Source organism: Mucor velutinosus, assembly GCF_035048745.1.
Source record: "Mucor velutinosus strain NIH1002 chromosome Unknown tig00001563, whole genome shotgun sequence".
Taxonomy (NCBI): Eukaryota; Fungi; Mucoromycota; class Mucoromycetes; order Mucorales; family Mucoraceae; genus Mucor; species Mucor velutinosus.
The window spans coordinates 4,317,018-4,337,020 of NW_027041904.1; the positions used below are offsets into that span (position 1 = coordinate 4,317,018).

The following is a 20,003-nucleotide window of genomic DNA, read 5'->3' on the forward strand; positions in this document are numbered from 1 at the left end:
ATTCATGTAAACTACACTGAACGAGGAGCTCATATAATTCAATGTGGTTGCCTACCTTTGGCTAACATGTCAGGAGATGCATATATCAACTATAATACTACCATTGCTTACTTTATTAAGCCTTTGATTGTTGCAAATTGACCGTTCAGGTGCGACATCTCGACCTCAGGTGCTCTATGCAACTCTCCACTACCTATACTAGTAGAAGCACAGACATCATTAATCTTGTCTATATGCGCGCGAGGTGAAAAGGGTTATCAGCATCATCTTGGCTAGTGATTACGTTCTATTATGGCACAAACTCGGTTTATAGTGGCGGTATCCAGCAGACAGTGTACGATTAAGACAGGCATCTCTTCTATTTCTAGCACCATTCATGTCAATGTTCTTTTTGTGAATAATGGAATTTACTACAAGGAATGCAGAGCTGAATGAGGTATGAGTGATTCTTTTCAGCATTGCTGGATTCACATCGTATATTTCACAAGTGCTTGCTAAATCAGTTAAATATTGATGCATACATTCACAAGGCGGGATTTAGAGCAGTACTTTTGTCTCCCTATATTCGATTTTAAGCACGGTAGGCAAGTTTTTTCAATAACTCTAATCTTGACGGCCGACCCCAGCGTTTGTGATTGCACAATTACCACCAGTTGTTCTCCATACGCCCCAACGCAAGTTACTGATATACATTGTTACTGGAGTGTCCATTCTGAGTATTGTTGTGCATTCTGAACACTTTTGCAAGAGAGCAACGGGGCGAGTACAACTAAACATTAGGTCTGAAATAAACAACTTTCAAGTTTCAGAGGGAGCCACATTCGCATTACGTGTTGATACAAGTAAATAACCACGAGCCAAGCGCAAAAGAACTTGCTTGTAATTGACGAGCGGCATTGGCAGTCAGCTAACAAAACTTCAATGTTGCGATGCCATTGGATCCGCTTGTTAATAGCAGGAGATAGAGCCTTGGGCAGCCAAAGGAGGTACTAGTTAGCAGATAGAGTATTCGTTTTTAATTCCTTGTGTCTGGTGACAATATTGTAATGTTCTGAGCTGACAATAGAAGCAGCCTTTGCTGCATCTTGTTCACGTTGACGAACCCAAATATGCACTCATAAAATGTGGGATGAGAGGATAATCAAATGCTTCGTCCAGCATAAGATGTGTTCGTGTTGCTATTGTTAGCAATAGATGCTTGCACTTGATGATTTGAGGACTGTTGGCTGTGTTGAAGACTTGGCAGATTGTGTTTGAGATAGACATCATTTTGCAACACGAAGATATGCAAAGTGTCAGGCATCTACTACTCTGTAAGGTTTATCATCGTTCTTAAACAGGTACTCAGTGACACTACTGTCAAAATGTATCTGTCAACGAGGACCCCTCTCGTTGCCAGCAGGCCCATCCTGCCCAATGCTACAGTTTTCTTGTATGAATTATCATCATTTGGGAATTGTGACATCCAGGGCATAGCTGTCCTCCTTCGCAAAGGAGGGAGATGCAATAAAGGGGCAAGATGAGAGGAGCTAGATAGTTCTCCTCGAATGGCAGTAATAGTATCTTGTCTCTTCAGAGGACGCTCATTCAACTCATCATCATCCACCAACACTCTCTTTTAGTGCTACGGATGCTAGCGATGGTAAAGGTGGGAGCAACAAGGCAGGCAGAACGTTGACGATTCAACTGGGACTAACCTATTGGATGGTGTTGATCCATGAGAACTAATGCTACAGATTTGAGTAAGAAGTGATTTATCAGAAATAAATTATTTATATAAAAGAGTAGGCAAATAATCAGGTAAAGAATATAGTTTATTACATTATTGGAAAAAAGAGGGTTTATATATTATTCGAATTGAGGGATTTGATGTGAGGATAAGGTATTAGATGGGTTGATTTGGGTGATAGGATAATAGATTGGATCTATTATCCTGAACATGCCATGATATGGATCGTAACTGAATCCTGCTTCATGTCAAAATTTATGATCTGATGTGATCTGTGCTTGAACTGGTTGTTCCTACGCATTTGGAGATCCGGTTTAGAAATGATACGTCAAGAAGGTCTTGAACAATACATAACTCTTAGGACCTAACTCAGGACTACGCAATGAGTATTGGTACAGGTAAGCTGGAACAGTTTCATCACATGCTTTCGTTTGAAAACCCTCAAAACATTTAAAAATCAGGTCTAATTGTGTACAAGCTATATAATAGCACCAATTACGGTATATACCTATGTTGCTACGCTGTAAAAAGTAGCTTGAGGAGAAAGTGAATGTATCCTAAGATGCATGCTTGTATGCAACAACTAAATTGCTTTCATTAAGACATGAACAGTGTCCATTCTGAAGAACATTAAAGGTGTGATTATATACTTCTATTTCCATTTGATTAAGGTTTTATTATTATAAAAGACAAAATAACGTTAGACAAATCAATAGGAAACCAACTAGCTGTAGACCTTCGCTGTTTCAGTCCTCAACCAATCAGAATGCTTGAAAACTCCGCTGACCTAAAAAAAATTTGCAAGGGTTTCCCCCTGTTTTGATGTGAGGCAAAATTTTAAGCTCCGATATACAGCAGTATAGCAGATGCCATCATCAAATTTCCCCCAGGTGCTAGAGCATGCCTTACTTACACCACCTAGCTTTTAAATTCTGGCATTGAGACTCTCAATCATCACTAAAGTAAGTAGCGATAACCAAGTGGAGGCGGCCTATCTACCTCCTAGCCTCGGATAAAGTCTTGTTGAGCTTCAGGGATAGGCACATCCACACAACGTAAAAAAGGTATGCTTCAAAGAAACATAATAATATAAGAGTATAGTAGTATGTAGGCAAAAAAAAAGAGAGGCGCTCACACGAAGCGAGTCAAAGAAAAGTGTAACAAACACATCAAAGATGTTCAAAGAAGCTCGTTGTTATTGTTGCAATAAAAATGCATACATGAGCAACGTGCATGGTAGTAATAGTCGGATGTAAAGCAACATGGCACAAATATACACAACTGCAAAAGCAACAGTGGTATTATAAGTTTGCAATACAACATAATGACTAATGCTGTTTCATGTAAAACCACAGAGGAAACACCACCAACAAAAGAAAAAGAAGAAGAAGAAGAAGAAATCGCAACAAGGCAAACATCATGAATGCATTATCACGAGAAAGGAAGTAACAATATAAACGTTCAAAGAAGGTTTATATCATTGCGACCAGAAGAAAGAAGATACTTACCACTTACCACAGCTAGAGATAAACCAGAGAACGAGCATGCACCAAAGACAGTAGACCAGGAAAGACCATATTAGCAGCAGCAACACCAGCAACAACACCAGCACCATAGTCAAACCAAAGAACGAACACCACCAACAGAGACTAGTTAAAGACCGAAGAAATTGCTTACTAAACCTATCACAGCCACGGATGGACTAGAAGAGTATAGGCAATCACCAGAGATAGACTAGAGAACTAGCATACAGCAAAGACAGTAGACCAGAAAACATCAGATTATTAACAACATCAACAACAACAGCAGTAGCAATACCAGCAGCAACAGCAACATCAGCAGCGTAGAAAACCCGAAGAACGAGTGACAGCAGAGACCAGACAAAGACTAACAAAGCAACTGCTGACAGAGATGAAGACCAAAAAAGCAGTTACCAGACATAATAAACCATAGAAGCAAACAGCAGAGATAGCAAAGAAGTAATGGTAGCAGCGCCCACGGCAAGCAGGTAAAAAAAAAATAATCGAAACCTAATAAACAAATTCGATTAGTGCTTGTTCTACGTCTTTCTGTGCTCGTTGTCGAACGGTACCTGCTATATTCCACTTAAAAGAAGCAGTATCAAGTGCTTTTAACAATGCAAGGCCGTGTTATCAGAAGCTAGAGTGTTATTTTCAATCAAAACGGTTCCAAAACCAATATGGTTTGATACTAAACGCGTTTTGCAAAAAGGGTAAAAAAAAAGGAGGGCATGGAAAAATGAGAGAGTGCCCTGTTCGACGTCACGGCCAGTAGATTTGGTCCCAGTATTCTGCCGTCGTGGTAGCCGTAACTGCTGCACTTTAATTTGCAATTGTGCAGTGGGTATTTTCGTCTTCAAACTTGACTTGATTTGACATCCTTTGAGCGTTTTTGCCAATTTAACTATGAAAACTGTCGTTGCCACATCAAACGTTATAATGCATCTTTAGAGAACTAGAAAAGCCGCATCGAATGGTGCTGATTACATGCAGCTTTCAGACCGAAAATAATGTGTAATTTTCAAAAATATGAAAACAGGTTTTCTGTGAATATGTCAAAATCTAGCATATAAAAGTTTCATATAAACAGCTTCTAGTGTCGCGTTATATCTTTACAATCAATTTGATTCGATATATACTATAGAAAAAGTCGTCATTTTTGGGGTGAAAAACGCGATCGTTTGATTTTCAAGGATTTTTCCGTACTAGTACACATGAAAATCATGAGGATTTTCATGAATTTGCAACGACCTAAAACATTTTGAAATAAAGCATCAGTAACTAAAGCGTGGGCAAGGAGAAACGTCTGGCCCTATTTCGAGCTTCCATAACGCTTTGTAGCATGAGTTATTCGTGCTTCAAAATGTCTAAATTTGGACAGAATTTGGCCAAAAATAAGGCGTAGTAGGTTGTGTTGCCAAGGGAGTCAGTAAATCACGGTTTTGCCTGATGACCCCGATGTTCTGCATTGTACAGAAATCAATACCTAAGTGATAAACGCTTTTATTCTACCTCTGAGAAGGTTCAGGTCTTCCTTTTTGAAATGCGCGACTACAGTAATTTCATAACTAGAGCGTCAGCGATATTATGTAAATTTGAGTCTGATAGCTTGCTCAGATTGAACGAGATACTCATTAGCTTAGCAGTATAATGAAATAGCCACCCAAACGCAACTTGATTGAAAACCAAAATTCATCAAATAGCACTCATTCATATTCATGCTATTTGATTCTATTAATAAAGCGCTCAAACTTACATCAACAATCATTTAAACATACTAAAGTAAAGATGCACGCTTATCTCGCACATCGTGTGAATAAACCACTCCTGATCACAGTGTATTCAATCACACCCCATGGTGGTCGTAATAAGTGATTGTTGTGCCAGAAGGGTTACAACTGTCTATAAAGATTAAGGTATTCTTGATGGGTAGACATGTCTGTGTTGTGCAACAACATGGACAATCTATGGTAATTAAAGTGCATCTCAGCTATCTAAATACTGAGGTTCACCAGATGTGATAAGCGTTGTACAAGATAAATTGCTACTTTGGCATTCAGAACTTAGTATAAATAGAATAACTCTTGTCATCATCAATAAATCGTTAGTTTTTGTGTCTGATCTTATTCAAATAAGTCTTTTCTTGTTTTTATAATATCGAACATTTTTTATAAGCTACAAATAATAATCCTTTTATTCTTTTAGCGTATCTGAAGTCCATATCTTCTTAGAGTATAAATCGATATCGTACATCTAATACAGTGTATATACAGTTTATATCTAAATCTGGTAACTGGATGAACTGTCGGAATGCAGATTATAATGGATGTTGTAATGAAATAGCCACCCAAACGCAACTTGATTGAAAACCGAAGTTCACCAAATAGCACTCATTCAAATTCATGCTATTTGGATCTATTAATGAAAGCGCTCAAATGTACATCAAAAAACCATTTAAAAATACTAAAGATGCATGCTTATATCGCACATCGTGTGAATGAATCACTCCTGATCACAGTGTATTCAATCACACCCATGATGGTCGTTGTGGAATTTGAGGCTTGATAGACTAAAATTCACGGAAAAAAAAGAATAAAAAAACAGTAATGTCAACTTGATAAAGGTATGTTTTATTATCAAACTGACAGGTGTAAAGTAAACTGAAGTCTCTCTACTGGCCAGGTAGATGATCCTTCTTATATACTATAACAATGGATAAAAGTTCTATTAATTAGATTGACAAATAAGTCAACTCAGATCAACTAATGTCTAATCATGCTAAAAGACAACTCCAGCAAGCTAATCATGATTTAGCTCTGTCTGGATGAATAATTAGACTCTCATCCGAAGTACCCTGATCTATCCTTTCCATAAGGATAATTAATATCGATCTAGTAGCATGTATCCGATAGGTACAGTCTTCTTAGTCTATATTAATAGTACATATCTGAGTGTATATCGCTAAGCATACATCTTTAGCATGTATCTGGATATATGGCATGTCTATAGCATATCGTATGCATGTCTATAGCATGTCTCATATATAGTACAAGTCTGTAGTACATAAAGTATCTGTAGCTAGTATCACGGATATAAGCATGTGTCTTATAGCGTGGATCATGAAGTGCACATCTGAAGCAACAAGCTCATATTGCATTAATCTTGGTGCCTATCCAGATATGGTAAACATCCGTAGTCAATGTCGGAATACAAGTATAAGTTTATAGTGCCATCCATGTCCGTGGTGCCATCTATAGCCTATATCTTATATAGTATGAATCTTATAGTACTAGCGTATCTGAAGTCCATATCTTCTCATGATCATAGTATAAATCGATATCGTACATCTAATCCAGTGTACATACAGTTTATATCTAAATCTGGTAACTGGATGAACTGTCGGAATGCAGATCATAGTGGATGTATTCCACAGTCGTTGTTAAGCACAAAGAATAAAAGGATTATTATTTGTAGCTTATAAAAAATGTTCGATATTATAAAAACAAGAAAAGACTTATTTGAATAAGATCAGACACAAAAACTAACGATTTATTGATGATGACAAGAGTTATTCTATTTATACTAAGTTCTGAATGCCAAAGTAGCAATTTATCTTGTACAACGCTTATCACATCTGGTGAACCTCAGTATTTAGATAGCTGAGATGCACTTTAATTACCATAGATTGTCCATGTTGTTGCACAACACAGACATGTCTACCCATCAAGAATACCTTAATCTTTATAGACAGTTGTAGCCCTTCTGGCACAATAATGAGTGTTAGCAAGAGAAAGTTCTAGAAAATCAAACGATCGCGTTTTTCACCCCAAAAATGACGACTTCTTCTATGATACATGTCAAATCAAATTGATCGTAAAGATGTAATGCAACACTGGAAACTCTTTCTATGAGATTTTCTTATGTGAAATTTTGACATATTCACAGAAAACCTGTTTTCATATTTTTGGAAATTGCTCAGTATTTTTAGTCTGAAAGCTGGATGTAATCAACACCATTCGATGCAGCTTCTTTAGCTCTCTAGAGATGTAGTAGAAAGTTGGGTATGACAACGACAATTTTCATAGTCAAATTTAGCAAAAACGTTTAAAGAATGTGAAATCAAATCAAATTTGAACACAAAAATACCCACTGCACAAATTTCAAATTAAAGTGCAGCAGTTACGGCTGCCACCGCAGAAGGCTGAGGCTAAATAGACTGGTCGTGACGTCGGATAGGGCGACCTCTCTTTTTTCCATACCACCATTTTTTTACCCTTTTTGCAAAACGCGTTTATTATCAAACCATGATGACTTTGGAACCCTTTTGATTAAAAATAAAACTCTATCTTCTGATAACACTCTCTTGTACCGTTGGAAGAACTTGATACTGCTTCTTTGAAGTGGGATATAGTAAATATCATTCGATAACGAACACAAAAAGATGTAGAACAAGCACTAATCGAATTTGTTTATTAGGTTTCAATTTGTTTTTGTCTGTTAGACGTGAGTGCTGCTGCCAATGCTTTTCTGTTATCTCTGCTATCTGCTTCTTTGGTCTATTATGTCTGGTGGTTGCTTCGTTGGTCTCTATCTCTGGCGGTTGCTTCTTTAAGTTTTGTCTGGTCACTGGTGTAGTTCGTTCTTTGGTTGTTCTATGGTGCTTGTATCACTGCTGTGCTTGCTTTTGCTGGTGTTGCTGTTGATGGTATTGCTGCTGATGCTGCTGCTGGTATTGCTGCTGATGGTGCTATTGCTGATGGTGCTACTACTGACGGCATTGCTCTTGGTCTTGCTTTTCCTGATGGTTCTGCTTATGGTATTGCTGCTGGTGTTGCTGCTGCTGGTGTTGATGTTACTGGTGTTGCTGTTGCTGGTCTGATCTTTCTTGGTCTGCTGTCTCTGTTGTATGCTTGTTCACTGGTCTATCTCTGGCGATTGTTATTCTCTGGTCTATCTACGGTGGTGGTAAGTGGTAAGTATCTTTTTTCTTCTGGTCGCAATGATATAAATCTTCTTTGAACGTTTGTATTATTGCTTGCTTTATCGTGATAATGCATTCGTAATGTTTGCCTTGTTGCGCTTTTTTTTTCTTTCGTTTTGGTTGACTGTGATATGATCAGCTCAACAAATACTTGCAATGTTGTTGCTTCATATTTACGAACAACAAGCATGACACACTGCTATTATATAATTGTATTACCCTTCCTGTGATACTTTGTTATATAACCGTGGATTGTTGTTTGTGTTGCCTCTTCTGTCGCTTCACTCGAAAACAACATTGGTCTTCATCATGTTGTATTACACACTTATACTGCTGCTACTGTTGCTCCTGCAATTGTGCGCATTTGTGTTCTTTTACATCATTAGACTGTTATCATGCACATTGCTCATGTATATATTTTTGTTGCAATAACAAGAATATAATAACGTGAACATTTTTAATGTTTTATTCATAACATACTTTCCTTTGGCTCACTTCGTGTGAGCATTCTTTTTTTCTTTTGCATAATACATATACTACTATACTTCTATAGTATTATTGTGTTCGCTTCTTTTTTTATTATTATGTTTCTTTTGAAGCATACCTCTTTACGTTGTGTGGATGTGCCTATCCCTGAAGCTCAACAAGACTTTATCCGAGACTAGGAGATGGATAGGCTGCCTCCACTTGGTTATCGCTACTTACTTTAGTGATGATTGAGAGTCTCAACGCCAGAATCTAAAGCTGGGTGGTGTAAGTAAGGCATGCTCTAGCACCTGAGGGAAATTTGATGATAGTAACAGCTATATTGCTATATATAGCGGAGCTTAAAATTTTGCCTCACATCAAAACAGGGGGAAACCCTCGCAAAATTTTTTTTAGGTCAGCGGGGTTTTTGAGTGATTTGATTGGCTGAAAATTCAAAGTAACAAAATATAATATAGTGTTATTGCTTGATGGTCTAACATCTTATCCCCACGTCATTTCCACAGCTAGGATAGATATGAACTCTCCTAATCTTTAGATAATATAGTTTAAGGTAAAAGCGCACTTTTCAATTAACCGCAAACAGTTTTTATCCTTAGGAAATGCCCCAGGCTTTCGTACAGAGAAATAAAGCGGCAGTAAAGCAATCTTATTAGCTATTGATAAGTTAATTCAGTTACGGGAGCATTTGTCATTGTAAATTTCCATCAAAACGTGCGATATCCATAGCAATTTTGCGCTATAAAATAAGAAGGACAGCATTATTACAATGACTAGCCTTTTGATGCGAAACATAACGTATCCTGATACGATCTTTATCTGAAATGATGGATCAATGTTGCTATAATTCAGAACAGAAATAAAGACAGTGCATGCACCTCATTATAAGATGATGTTATAAGAAAAAATATTTACATATTACATTTATTATGCAAGCCATCTTGGAGCACTCAGGATTAGACTTCAAATTGACAAGTAAGATACGACTAATCTTGTTGGTATTTAAGCAAAGTCGAGCAGTTCTAATTCTGTTCTCTGGGGTCCTTCATACTGAAAATTCTCAAATTTCCAGCATATTTTCCATCAGAGGCAGTTTCGTCTCCTGCATAGGCCAAGTAATAATCTCGTGGTGACCAAGCAACCGTGTTCATAGCTGCAGAGCATTCAATATTCTTTACGGACTCACCGCTCTGTACATGAGACTATTACACGATCAACGGGTTAATGTCATATAATGCCAGATAGATATAAACACTTACGATATCAATGAAATGGTCCTCAGAGGCATAGGCAATGTATTGCGCATCAAAACTGAAACTAAGTGTTCGGACAGGATGTCTATATCAAGTCATTAGATACAGCTGTATACTATTAAACAAGTCAACATACGTGAGCTTCCCAAATGCTCTGATACAATTCATGGATTCCATGTCCCACAGAGACACCGAGCCATCAGCGGACCCAGCAGCAAGGTAGTTGCCGCTGGGATCAGCTTCCACCGAGTAACAACTTGATGTATGACCACGACCAGTTGCAACTTGTTCGAAAGAAGGGTAATCATACAACTCAATATTACCCTGACCGGTTGTAACGCAGAACAGATTGTTGGCAAGATTCCAGGTAAATTCATTCACTTCATATCGAAAGTCTTTGGTAAACTTGATTTGGTTTGTACGAGTATCGATAAATGTGATTTTGTCGTTCTTGTCTCCTACTGCAATGTCGTTTCCGTCAGGGCTCCAGCAAATATTGATGTTTTCTCCCTCTGTGTCAACCTTGGCTGTACATTTTCCAGCTACAAGAACTCATGATGAATACTCCAAATCCATGCCTTTACAATGCTGTTCTCTTACATCTTTGATCCCAAATACGAACAGTTTGATCACTGGAAGCAGTAGCCAAGCGATCTGGATGAGTAGGGTTCCAATCCAATTGATCTACACTGCCTGTATGACCCTTCAGCTCAGTAGAGTATTTCACGTCTGTCTAAAAATCCAATGTATTCAATATCGCTTTGATGCACAGCCTTTCGTTCAATGTCAACTTACAGATCTTTGAGGGGACCAAACACGAGCAGTTTTATCCACCGAGCCAGAGGCGAGTCGTCGACCATCAGCGTTCCAAGCAACGCTGTGTACCTTCTCCTTATGGCCCTTGTATTCTCTGATTTTCGCTGAACTGAACATGGACACCATCTATTGCGCATTGTGTGAGTATGGTGCTTTTTAGTTGACTTTGCTGCCATGTCAACCTACTTGAGAACGAGTGATGGGAGCACCACCACGATAGTAAAAGTTGCTCAGCTTGCCAGTAGGAGGCTTCCAATCAGCTTCAGGAGCGGTATCTGCATTGCCATCAGTCGTAGAAGACATGTTCACGTCCAAACTCATTGTAAAGTTGTTGAACAGGAAAAGAAAGACAGAAGAGCTGGTGTCAAATGGCAGTCCACTTTAGTAGACCTTTCTTCGGTTCAAATAGCATTGGGTAAAGTGAAATTTTATTATCTGTTGATTTTGAGATGCAACGTGCAGTACATTAATATACAATATATAGATATAGATGAAATGTGTCCATCTACTCTGCCTTCAAAGCCTTTTCAGCCTTCTTGATGGAGCCTTTGTCGGTTTTAGGTTGCTTCTTTTCGCTCACCATGCCAAAAGGAGCTTCAATTCTGAAGGGACGTCTTAAATCACCCGTGGTTGGGGAGCCCCAGAAGTGAATACGTGCTTCCTTGGTCATTAAGAAGGTCTTGAAGCCGAGAATAGACTGAACCAACAAAGGTTGAATATAGCCAAACTTGAAATGGAGGAAAGTAATCATAAGAATACCCATAGCAGATTGCTTGATGGCCTTATTCACCTCTGCAACATCATAATCTACTCATCACGAATGAGAATCCCGCTGCATAACATGTACTCGCTACTATGCCTTACCCATTACAGTTGTGTTGATCAATTGCTCAGGGGTTTCTGATCCATCCCAGCTTTGAGAAGCGGGCTCGACATACTTTAACACAGTTTGATCTACAAAGTGACATCAATTGGCTGCTCTCCTCTTGGATGTCTCTTCATCGCCACCCCCCCCCCACCTCGTCCTTTTCTGTCCATCTTCTTCTACTTACCATTCTTCTTTTGAATCTTGTGAATCAAATAGTAGCTAAGACCCAAAATAGCGACCTGAGCAGACAAATACAGAATTCTGAGAGGATACAAATAGTTATCCAAAGTGATGAATCTTCCCAATTGTTGGAAGAATAAGAAGGAACCAATACTGAAATAAGGTGAGTTGAGTGCTTTGACGTAGTCGACCATCTGTTGATTTATCTGTTGCTAGTGAGAAAGAAAGGAAACAAGAGAAAAAGAGGGAGAAAGGGAGTAATAACAAACCCAAAGCTTTATTAATGTGGCTACACAAAGAAGCAGTTGTAATTCAAAATGATTGGTGTATTCAACCAATCGCCTGGATGTTAGTGTCTCGATTGCCATTTGTTCTCGAAGAAAGCATTTCGAAGATAAGAGCACCAGCAGCAACTACCTTTCTTTATGTGTTTGTATTCTGTTCAATGGGCAGAGAAGACTCCAAATTACAAAGCTTTAAGTCTCTATTGTTCAGAATCCTTTGGCTACTATTTTAAATGCTTGTGAAATGTTAAATTGCACGGATGATTTTGATTTCTGTTTCTTTCCTAATCCTTACTAGGCTCTTTGGAGCTACAAATCAATCTTCCCATGCCGAATTTCTCTTTTTTATTCAAGTAACTACAATAACGCCTTCTTCAATAGTATGATGGCAATGACTTGATAACATTTCATTAAAGGGTAAAATAATTAGTTTATTCATGGATTAAATAAAGAGTTTGAACAACTCACTACTCCAGTAAGCAATGTTCTGATCTATTAGTTATAACAGTTATTCATGCTTGGAAGGACGCAGCAAATCCATAGCTTCGGCCATCTTAAAGTAGAGTTCCCAATTTTCAATTGTCTTCTTGAAGAGATCAGAGCTAGGACCGTTAGAGTAAACAAAGACATCACTCATAGAGTGAACACCTTGTGATTCACCGAGAGGAAGGTTGCTAGACCAAGGAAGACCATGACCGTTCTTACCAGCAGCATCTTTGGGGTTACCAACATAATCACCAGCATGAGCACCGTCGACAGTGGGCTTACGGGGACCAGTGGTAGTAGTTTGCCATGCCTCGAAATGACCAGGGCCATTGTTGGTACCAGCAGCCAAAGTAATTTCAGGAGACTAGAGTATACTGTCAGTCATTTTGAATCATTTAAACACAAGCTAAACTTACCCAGTTGTCAGGGAAACCATCCTTGTTGTTATCGAAGTAACCAGGCCAGCCTGATTGAGCATAGACACCAATAGAGTTGCGCATGTCGATTTGACCATCATGGGTACGAATGTAACGTTGATCAACAGAACCCCACACATCGAAACCATGAGCATGATCAGCGGTAACAATAATCAAGGTATCGTCATATTCACCATTCTTCTTGAGCCATTGGACAGTCTTTTGGATAGTAACATCGAGTTCAATGAGTTCAGCCCAAGCACGAGGGAAATCGAAGGTATGCAATTGCTTATCGACAGAGGCAGCTTCAGACATCATAAAGAAACCATCCTTACCACCACGCTTCTTCAAGACTTCCAATGCAGAAAGAGTCATATCAGCGAGACCAGGTTGATCAGAACCAAGAGCATCCTTGCCACTCATGTCAGGACCAGCCTTGTTGCCAACAGTGTTGTTGACGTACAAGTTTCTTTCAAACCAGCTAATGAAAGAGAGTGAGCGATAGTTCCGTTTAAATTATATGGAATACTTACACATCGAGATTGCCTTGACGGAAGACACCCAAAAGCTTATCTTGCTTCTTCTTGTTGGCAAGTAAGTCCTTCTTGTTGAGAACGACATTGTAGCCAGCCTTCTTGAAACCATTCAAGTAGTTGTTTTGGTTCAATGACTTGTTACCAGAGAAATACTCGGCACCACCAGCTAACCAGACATCAGGAACAACTGTAATTTTACGTTATTAGCCTAGGCTCATGTATCATGTCCAACATCCAACTTACCAGCCTTGGTCCAGTTACCAACACCGTGCAAGAGTTGGTCAGTGATTTCAGCAGCCTTAGATCTTTGACGAGTGTGAGAAGTGAAAGCAGCAGGAGTAGCATCTTGGCCATAAGCAGTAGAGACGATACCAATAGCCTTCTTGGGTTGACGACGACGGATCAATTCAGTAATGAGCTCTACCTTGGGATCATCAAAAGGACTGGCAGAGGAATCAGCATAGACACCCAAAGCACTGACTGAACTCTTATGACCAGTAGCATAAGAAGAAGCAGAGTTAGCAGAATCAGTGAGCAAACTGTCAACAGAATTGGTAATGACATGGCCCAAGTTGTCGAAATCTTCAAAGGAAAGCAAGCTCTCGTATTTACCAGATGTGTGCTTACGAGCAAGGGCACGAGCAGCAGTGATCATACCCACATTGGTACCATCAGAGATGAACAAGATGACGTTCTTTGCCTTCTTCTTGGGCTTCTTGGGCTCAACCACCAAATACTTGGCAGTGTAAGAAGATTTGGGACCATATTGCACTTTGACTTCGTACTCTCCAGGTTCAGTAAGTCTAAGCTTTCTCCAGGCACGAGAGGCGACATTAACATTGATAGGCTTGTTGGTGTTGTTAAGCAGGTCAGAGTACATGGTGTCAATGGAGTCAACCCAATTGAAGTTCCAGTTCTCAATCTTGGGATGAGACTTGACCTTGAAGTAGTCATTGATGTCGTGCCACTTACCCTTACCCTTACGGATGGTAGTTTTGAATTCCTTGTAAGCAGCAGGTGTAGGCTTGGAGGTATCCTTGTCATAAGCATGAAGCTCCACACGGATATCAAAGTAAGCACCAGGGATGAAGGTGGATCTATACATAGCCATAGCAAGTTAGCCTAATCTGATAATAAATGTCAATTGACAAGTGTACATACACATCAGGAGGGAAGATACAAGCATGAGGGTCAGGACAAGCGCCTAAACGAGGGAATTGACCTTCCACGTCAGCAGGTCTAGGAGAAGAGAAACCTGGACGAGTGATGGCCAATACACTGGAGGCAGCAGAAGCCAAAGAGAGTACAGTGAATGCAATTCCTCTCATATTAAAAAAGAATGTATTTTTAAGGGTGAATTCAAGATAAGAAAAAAGGGTAGAGATGAGGCACTTTATATATGTGCCATCACAAAACGAACGCATGTTACTCAAAAATGATATATAGCTCTGGTGGAAAGATATGTGCTATATAGATCGTAAGTTTTGATGCAGGACAAGGGAGCCATCCAGGCTGCCAATTACTGTGCACGTTTACATACCTTGCGATTCTGACAGAGGTGACACGGATTCTGTGTGTTAGTAAAAAAGATCTGATTTCTGTATCACTCTTTTAGTTTCATGTCACCTTCCCTATTTATCTAGTTATTCCCTAGTTTGATCATTGTAGTTGCAATTACCTGGATAGCAACGTCTTTAGTATTTGCTGATATATCAATGCGAGCAGATGTAGACTGTAAGAAATGTTTGCTGGTTGCCATGGAGATGATCTGCATAGCACAGTAACCAGATGATGGCGTTGCTCTCTGTGTGCTGTACTGACACAAAATGGAAGTATTGGAGACAGCAGATATCGTTTTCGTCTACATGGATTAAAAGGAATCAAACTTATTGCATGAATGACACACGTGGATAAGGGTTTTCATAGTGATTTGGCCCCACAGAGCCTATCTATTTTCTACAATTGAGCACAAAGGTAATTCAACTTTAAATTACAAATGTCTGTGCTACACATAAAGACATCTGCAAGTACAGAGTAATATATAATACATGCTACCTTTATTAAGGAAAGGTCAGAACAGCAATGATGTCTCTGCTAATGCGACGCATTTTAAATGTTCAGTAACAAGAAACACCCATGTAGCATGTATACATGCTTTTGATGAATAGTGGGCACAGCATCATATTGGCTATTTTGCATACACTGATACCATTCAACACGTGCGTACTGTCTATGGACTGTATGAGGCTTGATGGCAGTAAATATATTAACCAAAATCTCCCGTTCTTGCTGGCATGCTGCTGCCATGTCAATTGGCTTAAAAAGCCGCCGATGTCAAGGCGATTCTCGCTTGATCTATCAACCATGTCTCGTCCTCACTGGTGTATACACAGTTTATAAATCGAGCCAGAAAACGGTTCTTGAGCTACCTATGCACGAGGAGATATAAACACCTTTAGTTTTGCAAATTGATGCCCTATTTAAAATTGCAAATTTACAGAGACGCCCATTGACAAGTTGTTGGTTCAGGTGCGCAAATGTCATGCGGTATTAGGTAGCCAGGGGTCAGGACCACTCCATTCAACATCAATAACGTATCAAAAGTACCACCCAGTGATTGTTATTGACTCAAAACTGTAGTCATTCTCTGATTGATGACAAGCCTTTTATAAACTTTGCAAAGGCATGAAGCATTCAAGCCAAAAGAATGCTGTAGCTGCCTCTAGCTTTTCTATAGTACAGCAAACCCTATCTTTGATCCAGCTGCCTCACTCTCTCAACGCACTCTGCAGTGGCATCTATATCTACATTCAAACCACTCAACTCTTCCACTTTGGAAAGCGTGGGTCCCAACTGCTGCTTGTTCTGGTGACCCAATGCTTTCCAACTTAACAGTAACGAACTGATAGCCACAATACCATCAACATCCTCCATCAAATGCTGTCTGAGAGGAGAGGCGGTGCTGAATCCGTTTTGATCAAGTTGCTTCAACCATTGGAACCCACTTGCTCTCTTGGTAAAGTTTCTGAGGAGGTGGCATTCTCTCAACACGGGATGTAGGTGCGACAGGCCTATGAACTTTCCAGTAATCCTCGGCAGCATTATGTGTTTTTAAAAGATGCACCAAGGGATGCATCTACACCCTCAACGCTATTATTGCCACAGAGGCAGCCAGTAATCAAAAACTCAAAGTTTTTAAAGGACATTTTGGCTTCATGCCATTGATTCTAATATTTGCGCTTTTTGCTCAATCTGGAATTTGGTCTTGCTCGGATACTGTACTGTGATCGCTGTGTTTGTGCAATTGTGAACAACATTGGCAGCATCATGTGTGCATAGAGAGACTTCAAAGAAGAATTCACGATATCTGTGTCGTAATTGCCATAAAAACAAGCCACCCAAAAATGTTGATTAAAGTGAGCTGAAACTAACGGACACCATTTTTCAAAAGGCTTTACTCTACAACATTTCAGATATTATGGTTCAAGTCAGTTCAGAATATATCTCTATTGGCTGCAACAGAACAGCCCACGCAGCATGTTGGGGCAACAGTGGATTAGTTGCTTTTGGTGCTGACACTTTGGTCGCATTGTATTTGCCTTTGGTAGGTATGACATGCTTTACTGAAAAGCCTGTGTCGTTCATGCTGTGTCCATATCATGTCTAGGATCAAAAGAGCAAAGGCATTCAAGAAACACTACCTGGACATAAAGGCCGTGTTATTTGCTTAGAGTTTATTGAAAGAGGTATGTTTGCGAGTCAGCTTTGAGATTTGCAGCACACCCGAGATCTCACACTACCACACTCAGGTCATGAAGCAGAGATCAGAGATGTTGCATTGATCTCTGGTTCCGCAGATTATACAGCCAAGATTTGGAAAGTCAATGCTGAAGGCAAGGTGTGTTGCTCAAGTGATGCTAGTGAAAGAAAAGCATGTGCTGATGTGTTGCTTGTATAGTGGATCAATTCTGCTACACTGGAGGGTCACACAGGAGCTGTCGAAACCATTGCTTGTATGCGTGCACATTCGATTGAAGGAGAGACAGATACCATCATTACAGGCTCGTCCGATGGCACTATCCGTGTCTGGGAGCGTCGTGTAGTCGATGATAATACAGGTAAAGTGTGTCTGAGTGCTGATGTGAGCGAGTGTGTATGCTAATCAGCTGTATAGATGAGGTGACATGTCAACAAGTCATCAGCAATGGCAACAAGTATCCCATGTCACTGGCCTTATCTTACCTTCCTGATAGCAAAAGTAAGTGTACAGACCATGAAACAATAAACAGCTTGTAGACTCAACTATCTCTCTCGACAGCGCCTGTCTTTGCTAGTGGACACACCGACAAACTGATCTCCATCTACATTTATCAGACCGAGAGCAGCCAATTCGAAAAGATGCATACACTTACAGGCCACGACAATTGGGTCCGAGATCTTTCATTTGCTACTTATACCGCTTCTGAAGAAAACACACACGCCAACAACATCTTTGAACAAGGTGATTTGATCTTGGCCAGTGGCAGCCAAGACAAATACATTCGCTTATGGAAGATCTCGGCACATGTGCCCTCTGTGGTCGAGTCAGTGGCATCTGACAGCAACAACAACGAAATTAGTGAGCTCTCAGAGGCTCTCAAGGAAAGTGAACTAGAAGGAGAGCAATTGAGCACCAAAGCACATTTGGTCACTGTCAACAACAAGCAGTATTCTCTAATGTTTGAAGCTTTGCTTATGGGTCATGATGATTGGGTGTTTAGTGTCGAATGGCAAAAACCGCACATGCAAACCATCCATGGCGAGCAACGTTTTATCCAGCCCATGCGTCTGATTTCAGCCTCCAGCGACAAATCCATGATGATCTGGAGCCCTGATAACGAAACTGGTGTGTGGGTAAATGAGGTGCGTATGGGTGATATTGGTGGCAGCACGTATTTAGGCTTCTGTGGTGCCTTGTTCAGTCCTGATGGTAAAAGCATTGTGTCTCATGGCGCTAATGGTTCCTTCCATCTGTGGAGAACAAGTGGCGATAATCATTGGACACCCCATGTGGCTATCAGTGGTCATTTCAAGTCGGTGGAAAGTATTGCATGGGATCCCAAGTCAAGATTCTTGCTGTCTGCTAGTTTGGATCAAACTACCCGACTCTTTGCCCCTTGGAACAGACAAGCCCATGGCCAAGAAGTCATCACATGGCATGAAATGGGTCGTCCTCAAGTGCATGGCTACGATATCAAATGCATTGCCTTTGTGCGTGATTGGCAGTTTGTCAGTGGTGCTGATGAAAAGGTGCTTCGTGTGTTTGATGCACCCAAATCTTGTGTCGAAAGCTTAGCTGGTCTCACAGGCGACAAGAGCATGTTGGAGAACACAGAGCGTTTGCCCGTAGGTGCCAATTTGCCTGCTCTTGGTCTTTCCAACAAGGCCGTTTTCGAAAACGATACACTGCCTGATGATCACATTGAAACCAACATTGGCTCTCATACTGTCACATCAGCTACTGCCGAACAACTGGCGCAAGTATTGCAACATCCACCTTATGAAGAAACCTTGATCCAACACACACTGTGGCCCGAAGTAGAAAAGCTGTACGGCCATGGCTATGAACTCATCAGTGTCGAGACATCGCATGATGGACAATATGTCGCTTCCAGTTGTAAAGCAGCTACCGCCGAACATGCCGTGGTCCGTCTTTTTAGCACTGAGAACTGGAAGGAGGTCAAGACCAAGATTGATGCTCATGCATTGACAGTGACACGCGTCAGATACTCTCATGATGATCGCTGGTTGCTTACTGTTTCTAGGGATCGTCTATGGTCATTGTCAGAACGTCAAACAGGTAATGTAGACACTCCCTATAAATTGGTGGCCAAGACCAAGGCACATGCTCGTATTATTTGGGATTGTTCCTGGAGTCATGATGATAAGTTGTTTGTCACTGGTTCTCGCGATAAAACCATCAAGGTGTGGGCACAAAGCAACGCTGATGAAGAGGCTGCTAAATGGGATTGTGTGGCTACTATCAAGTGTGCTGAGGCAGTTACTGCTATTGATTTTGCGCCTGCAGCTGTCAACAACAAGTAAGTGATCCACATTACGTCGATACTTGCATAGACTCATGTTGTTATTGTAGATATATCATTGCTGTTGGTTTAGAGAATGGTCGCATCCAGCTGTTATCTAGTGTAGATTTGCAGCAAATCAATCAGTGGGAAATGTGGCATCAGTTTGATCAAAGGTATACATTGAATTTGTCTAAAAGGGGGTATATGTTTGGTTTATTCACATTTCATACTGTATTAGACTCTGCCATCATGGTGTTGTTCGATCTCTTTCTTGGCGTCATCCTTCCTCTGCTACTGAGGAAACAAATCTATTGCAATTGGCTTCTGGTGGTGAAGATCATTCTGTACGAATTTTCAATGTAGAATATTAGACTCTTTTTTTT

General features: G+C 40.2%; 5 protein-coding genes across 5 annotated transcripts; 1 reads left to right on the top strand and 4 right to left on the bottom strand.

Moving 5' to 3' along the window:
* Positions 1-9,738: 9,738 nt before the first annotated feature.
* Positions 9,739-11,106, bottom strand: ATC70_010047 (uncharacterized protein; the record flags this gene model as incomplete). The annotated part of the gene is made up of 6 exons (XM_064829269.1): positions 9,739-9,918; positions 9,976-10,054; positions 10,106-10,511; positions 10,570-10,702; positions 10,765-10,911; positions 10,972-11,106. 6 exons carry the CDS (start codon positions 11,104-11,106, stop codon positions 9,739-9,741), a joined length of 1,080 nt encoding a protein of 359 aa, XP_064686471.1.
* Positions 11,107-11,290: 184 nt separating this feature from the next.
* ATC70_010048 (uncharacterized protein) lies at positions 11,291-12,027 on the bottom strand (the record flags this gene model as incomplete). Its single annotated transcript, XM_064829270.1, has 3 exons — positions 11,291-11,592; positions 11,650-11,739; positions 11,838-12,027. The coding sequence occupies 3 exons, from the start codon at positions 12,025-12,027 to the stop codon at positions 11,291-11,293; spliced, it is 582 nt and encodes a 193-aa protein (XP_064686472.1).
* A 598-nt stretch (positions 12,028-12,625) lies between these two features.
* ATC70_010049 (uncharacterized protein) lies at positions 12,626-14,883 on the bottom strand (the record flags this gene model as incomplete). Its single annotated transcript, XM_064829271.1, has 5 exons — positions 12,626-12,967; positions 13,020-13,500; positions 13,553-13,742; positions 13,799-14,652; positions 14,717-14,883. 5 exons carry the CDS (start codon positions 14,881-14,883, stop codon positions 12,626-12,628), a joined length of 2,034 nt encoding a protein of 677 aa, XP_064686473.1.
* Positions 14,884-16,303: 1,420 nt separating this feature from the next.
* On the bottom strand, positions 16,304-16,657 carry ATC70_010050 (uncharacterized protein; the record flags this gene model as incomplete). Its single annotated transcript, XM_064829272.1, has 1 exon — positions 16,304-16,657. The coding sequence occupies one exon, from the start codon at positions 16,655-16,657 to the stop codon at positions 16,304-16,306; it is 354 nt and encodes a 117-aa protein (XP_064686474.1).
* Positions 16,658-17,033: 376 nt separating this feature from the next.
* Positions 17,034-19,991, top strand: ATC70_010051 (uncharacterized protein; the record flags this gene model as incomplete). The annotated part of the gene is made up of 8 exons (XM_064829273.1): positions 17,034-17,159; positions 17,223-17,301; positions 17,365-17,453; positions 17,514-17,673; positions 17,730-17,813; positions 17,874-19,635; positions 19,689-19,793; positions 19,859-19,991. 8 exons carry the CDS (start codon positions 17,034-17,036, stop codon positions 19,989-19,991), a joined length of 2,538 nt encoding a protein of 845 aa, XP_064686475.1.
* Positions 19,992-20,003: the final 12 nt, after the last annotated feature.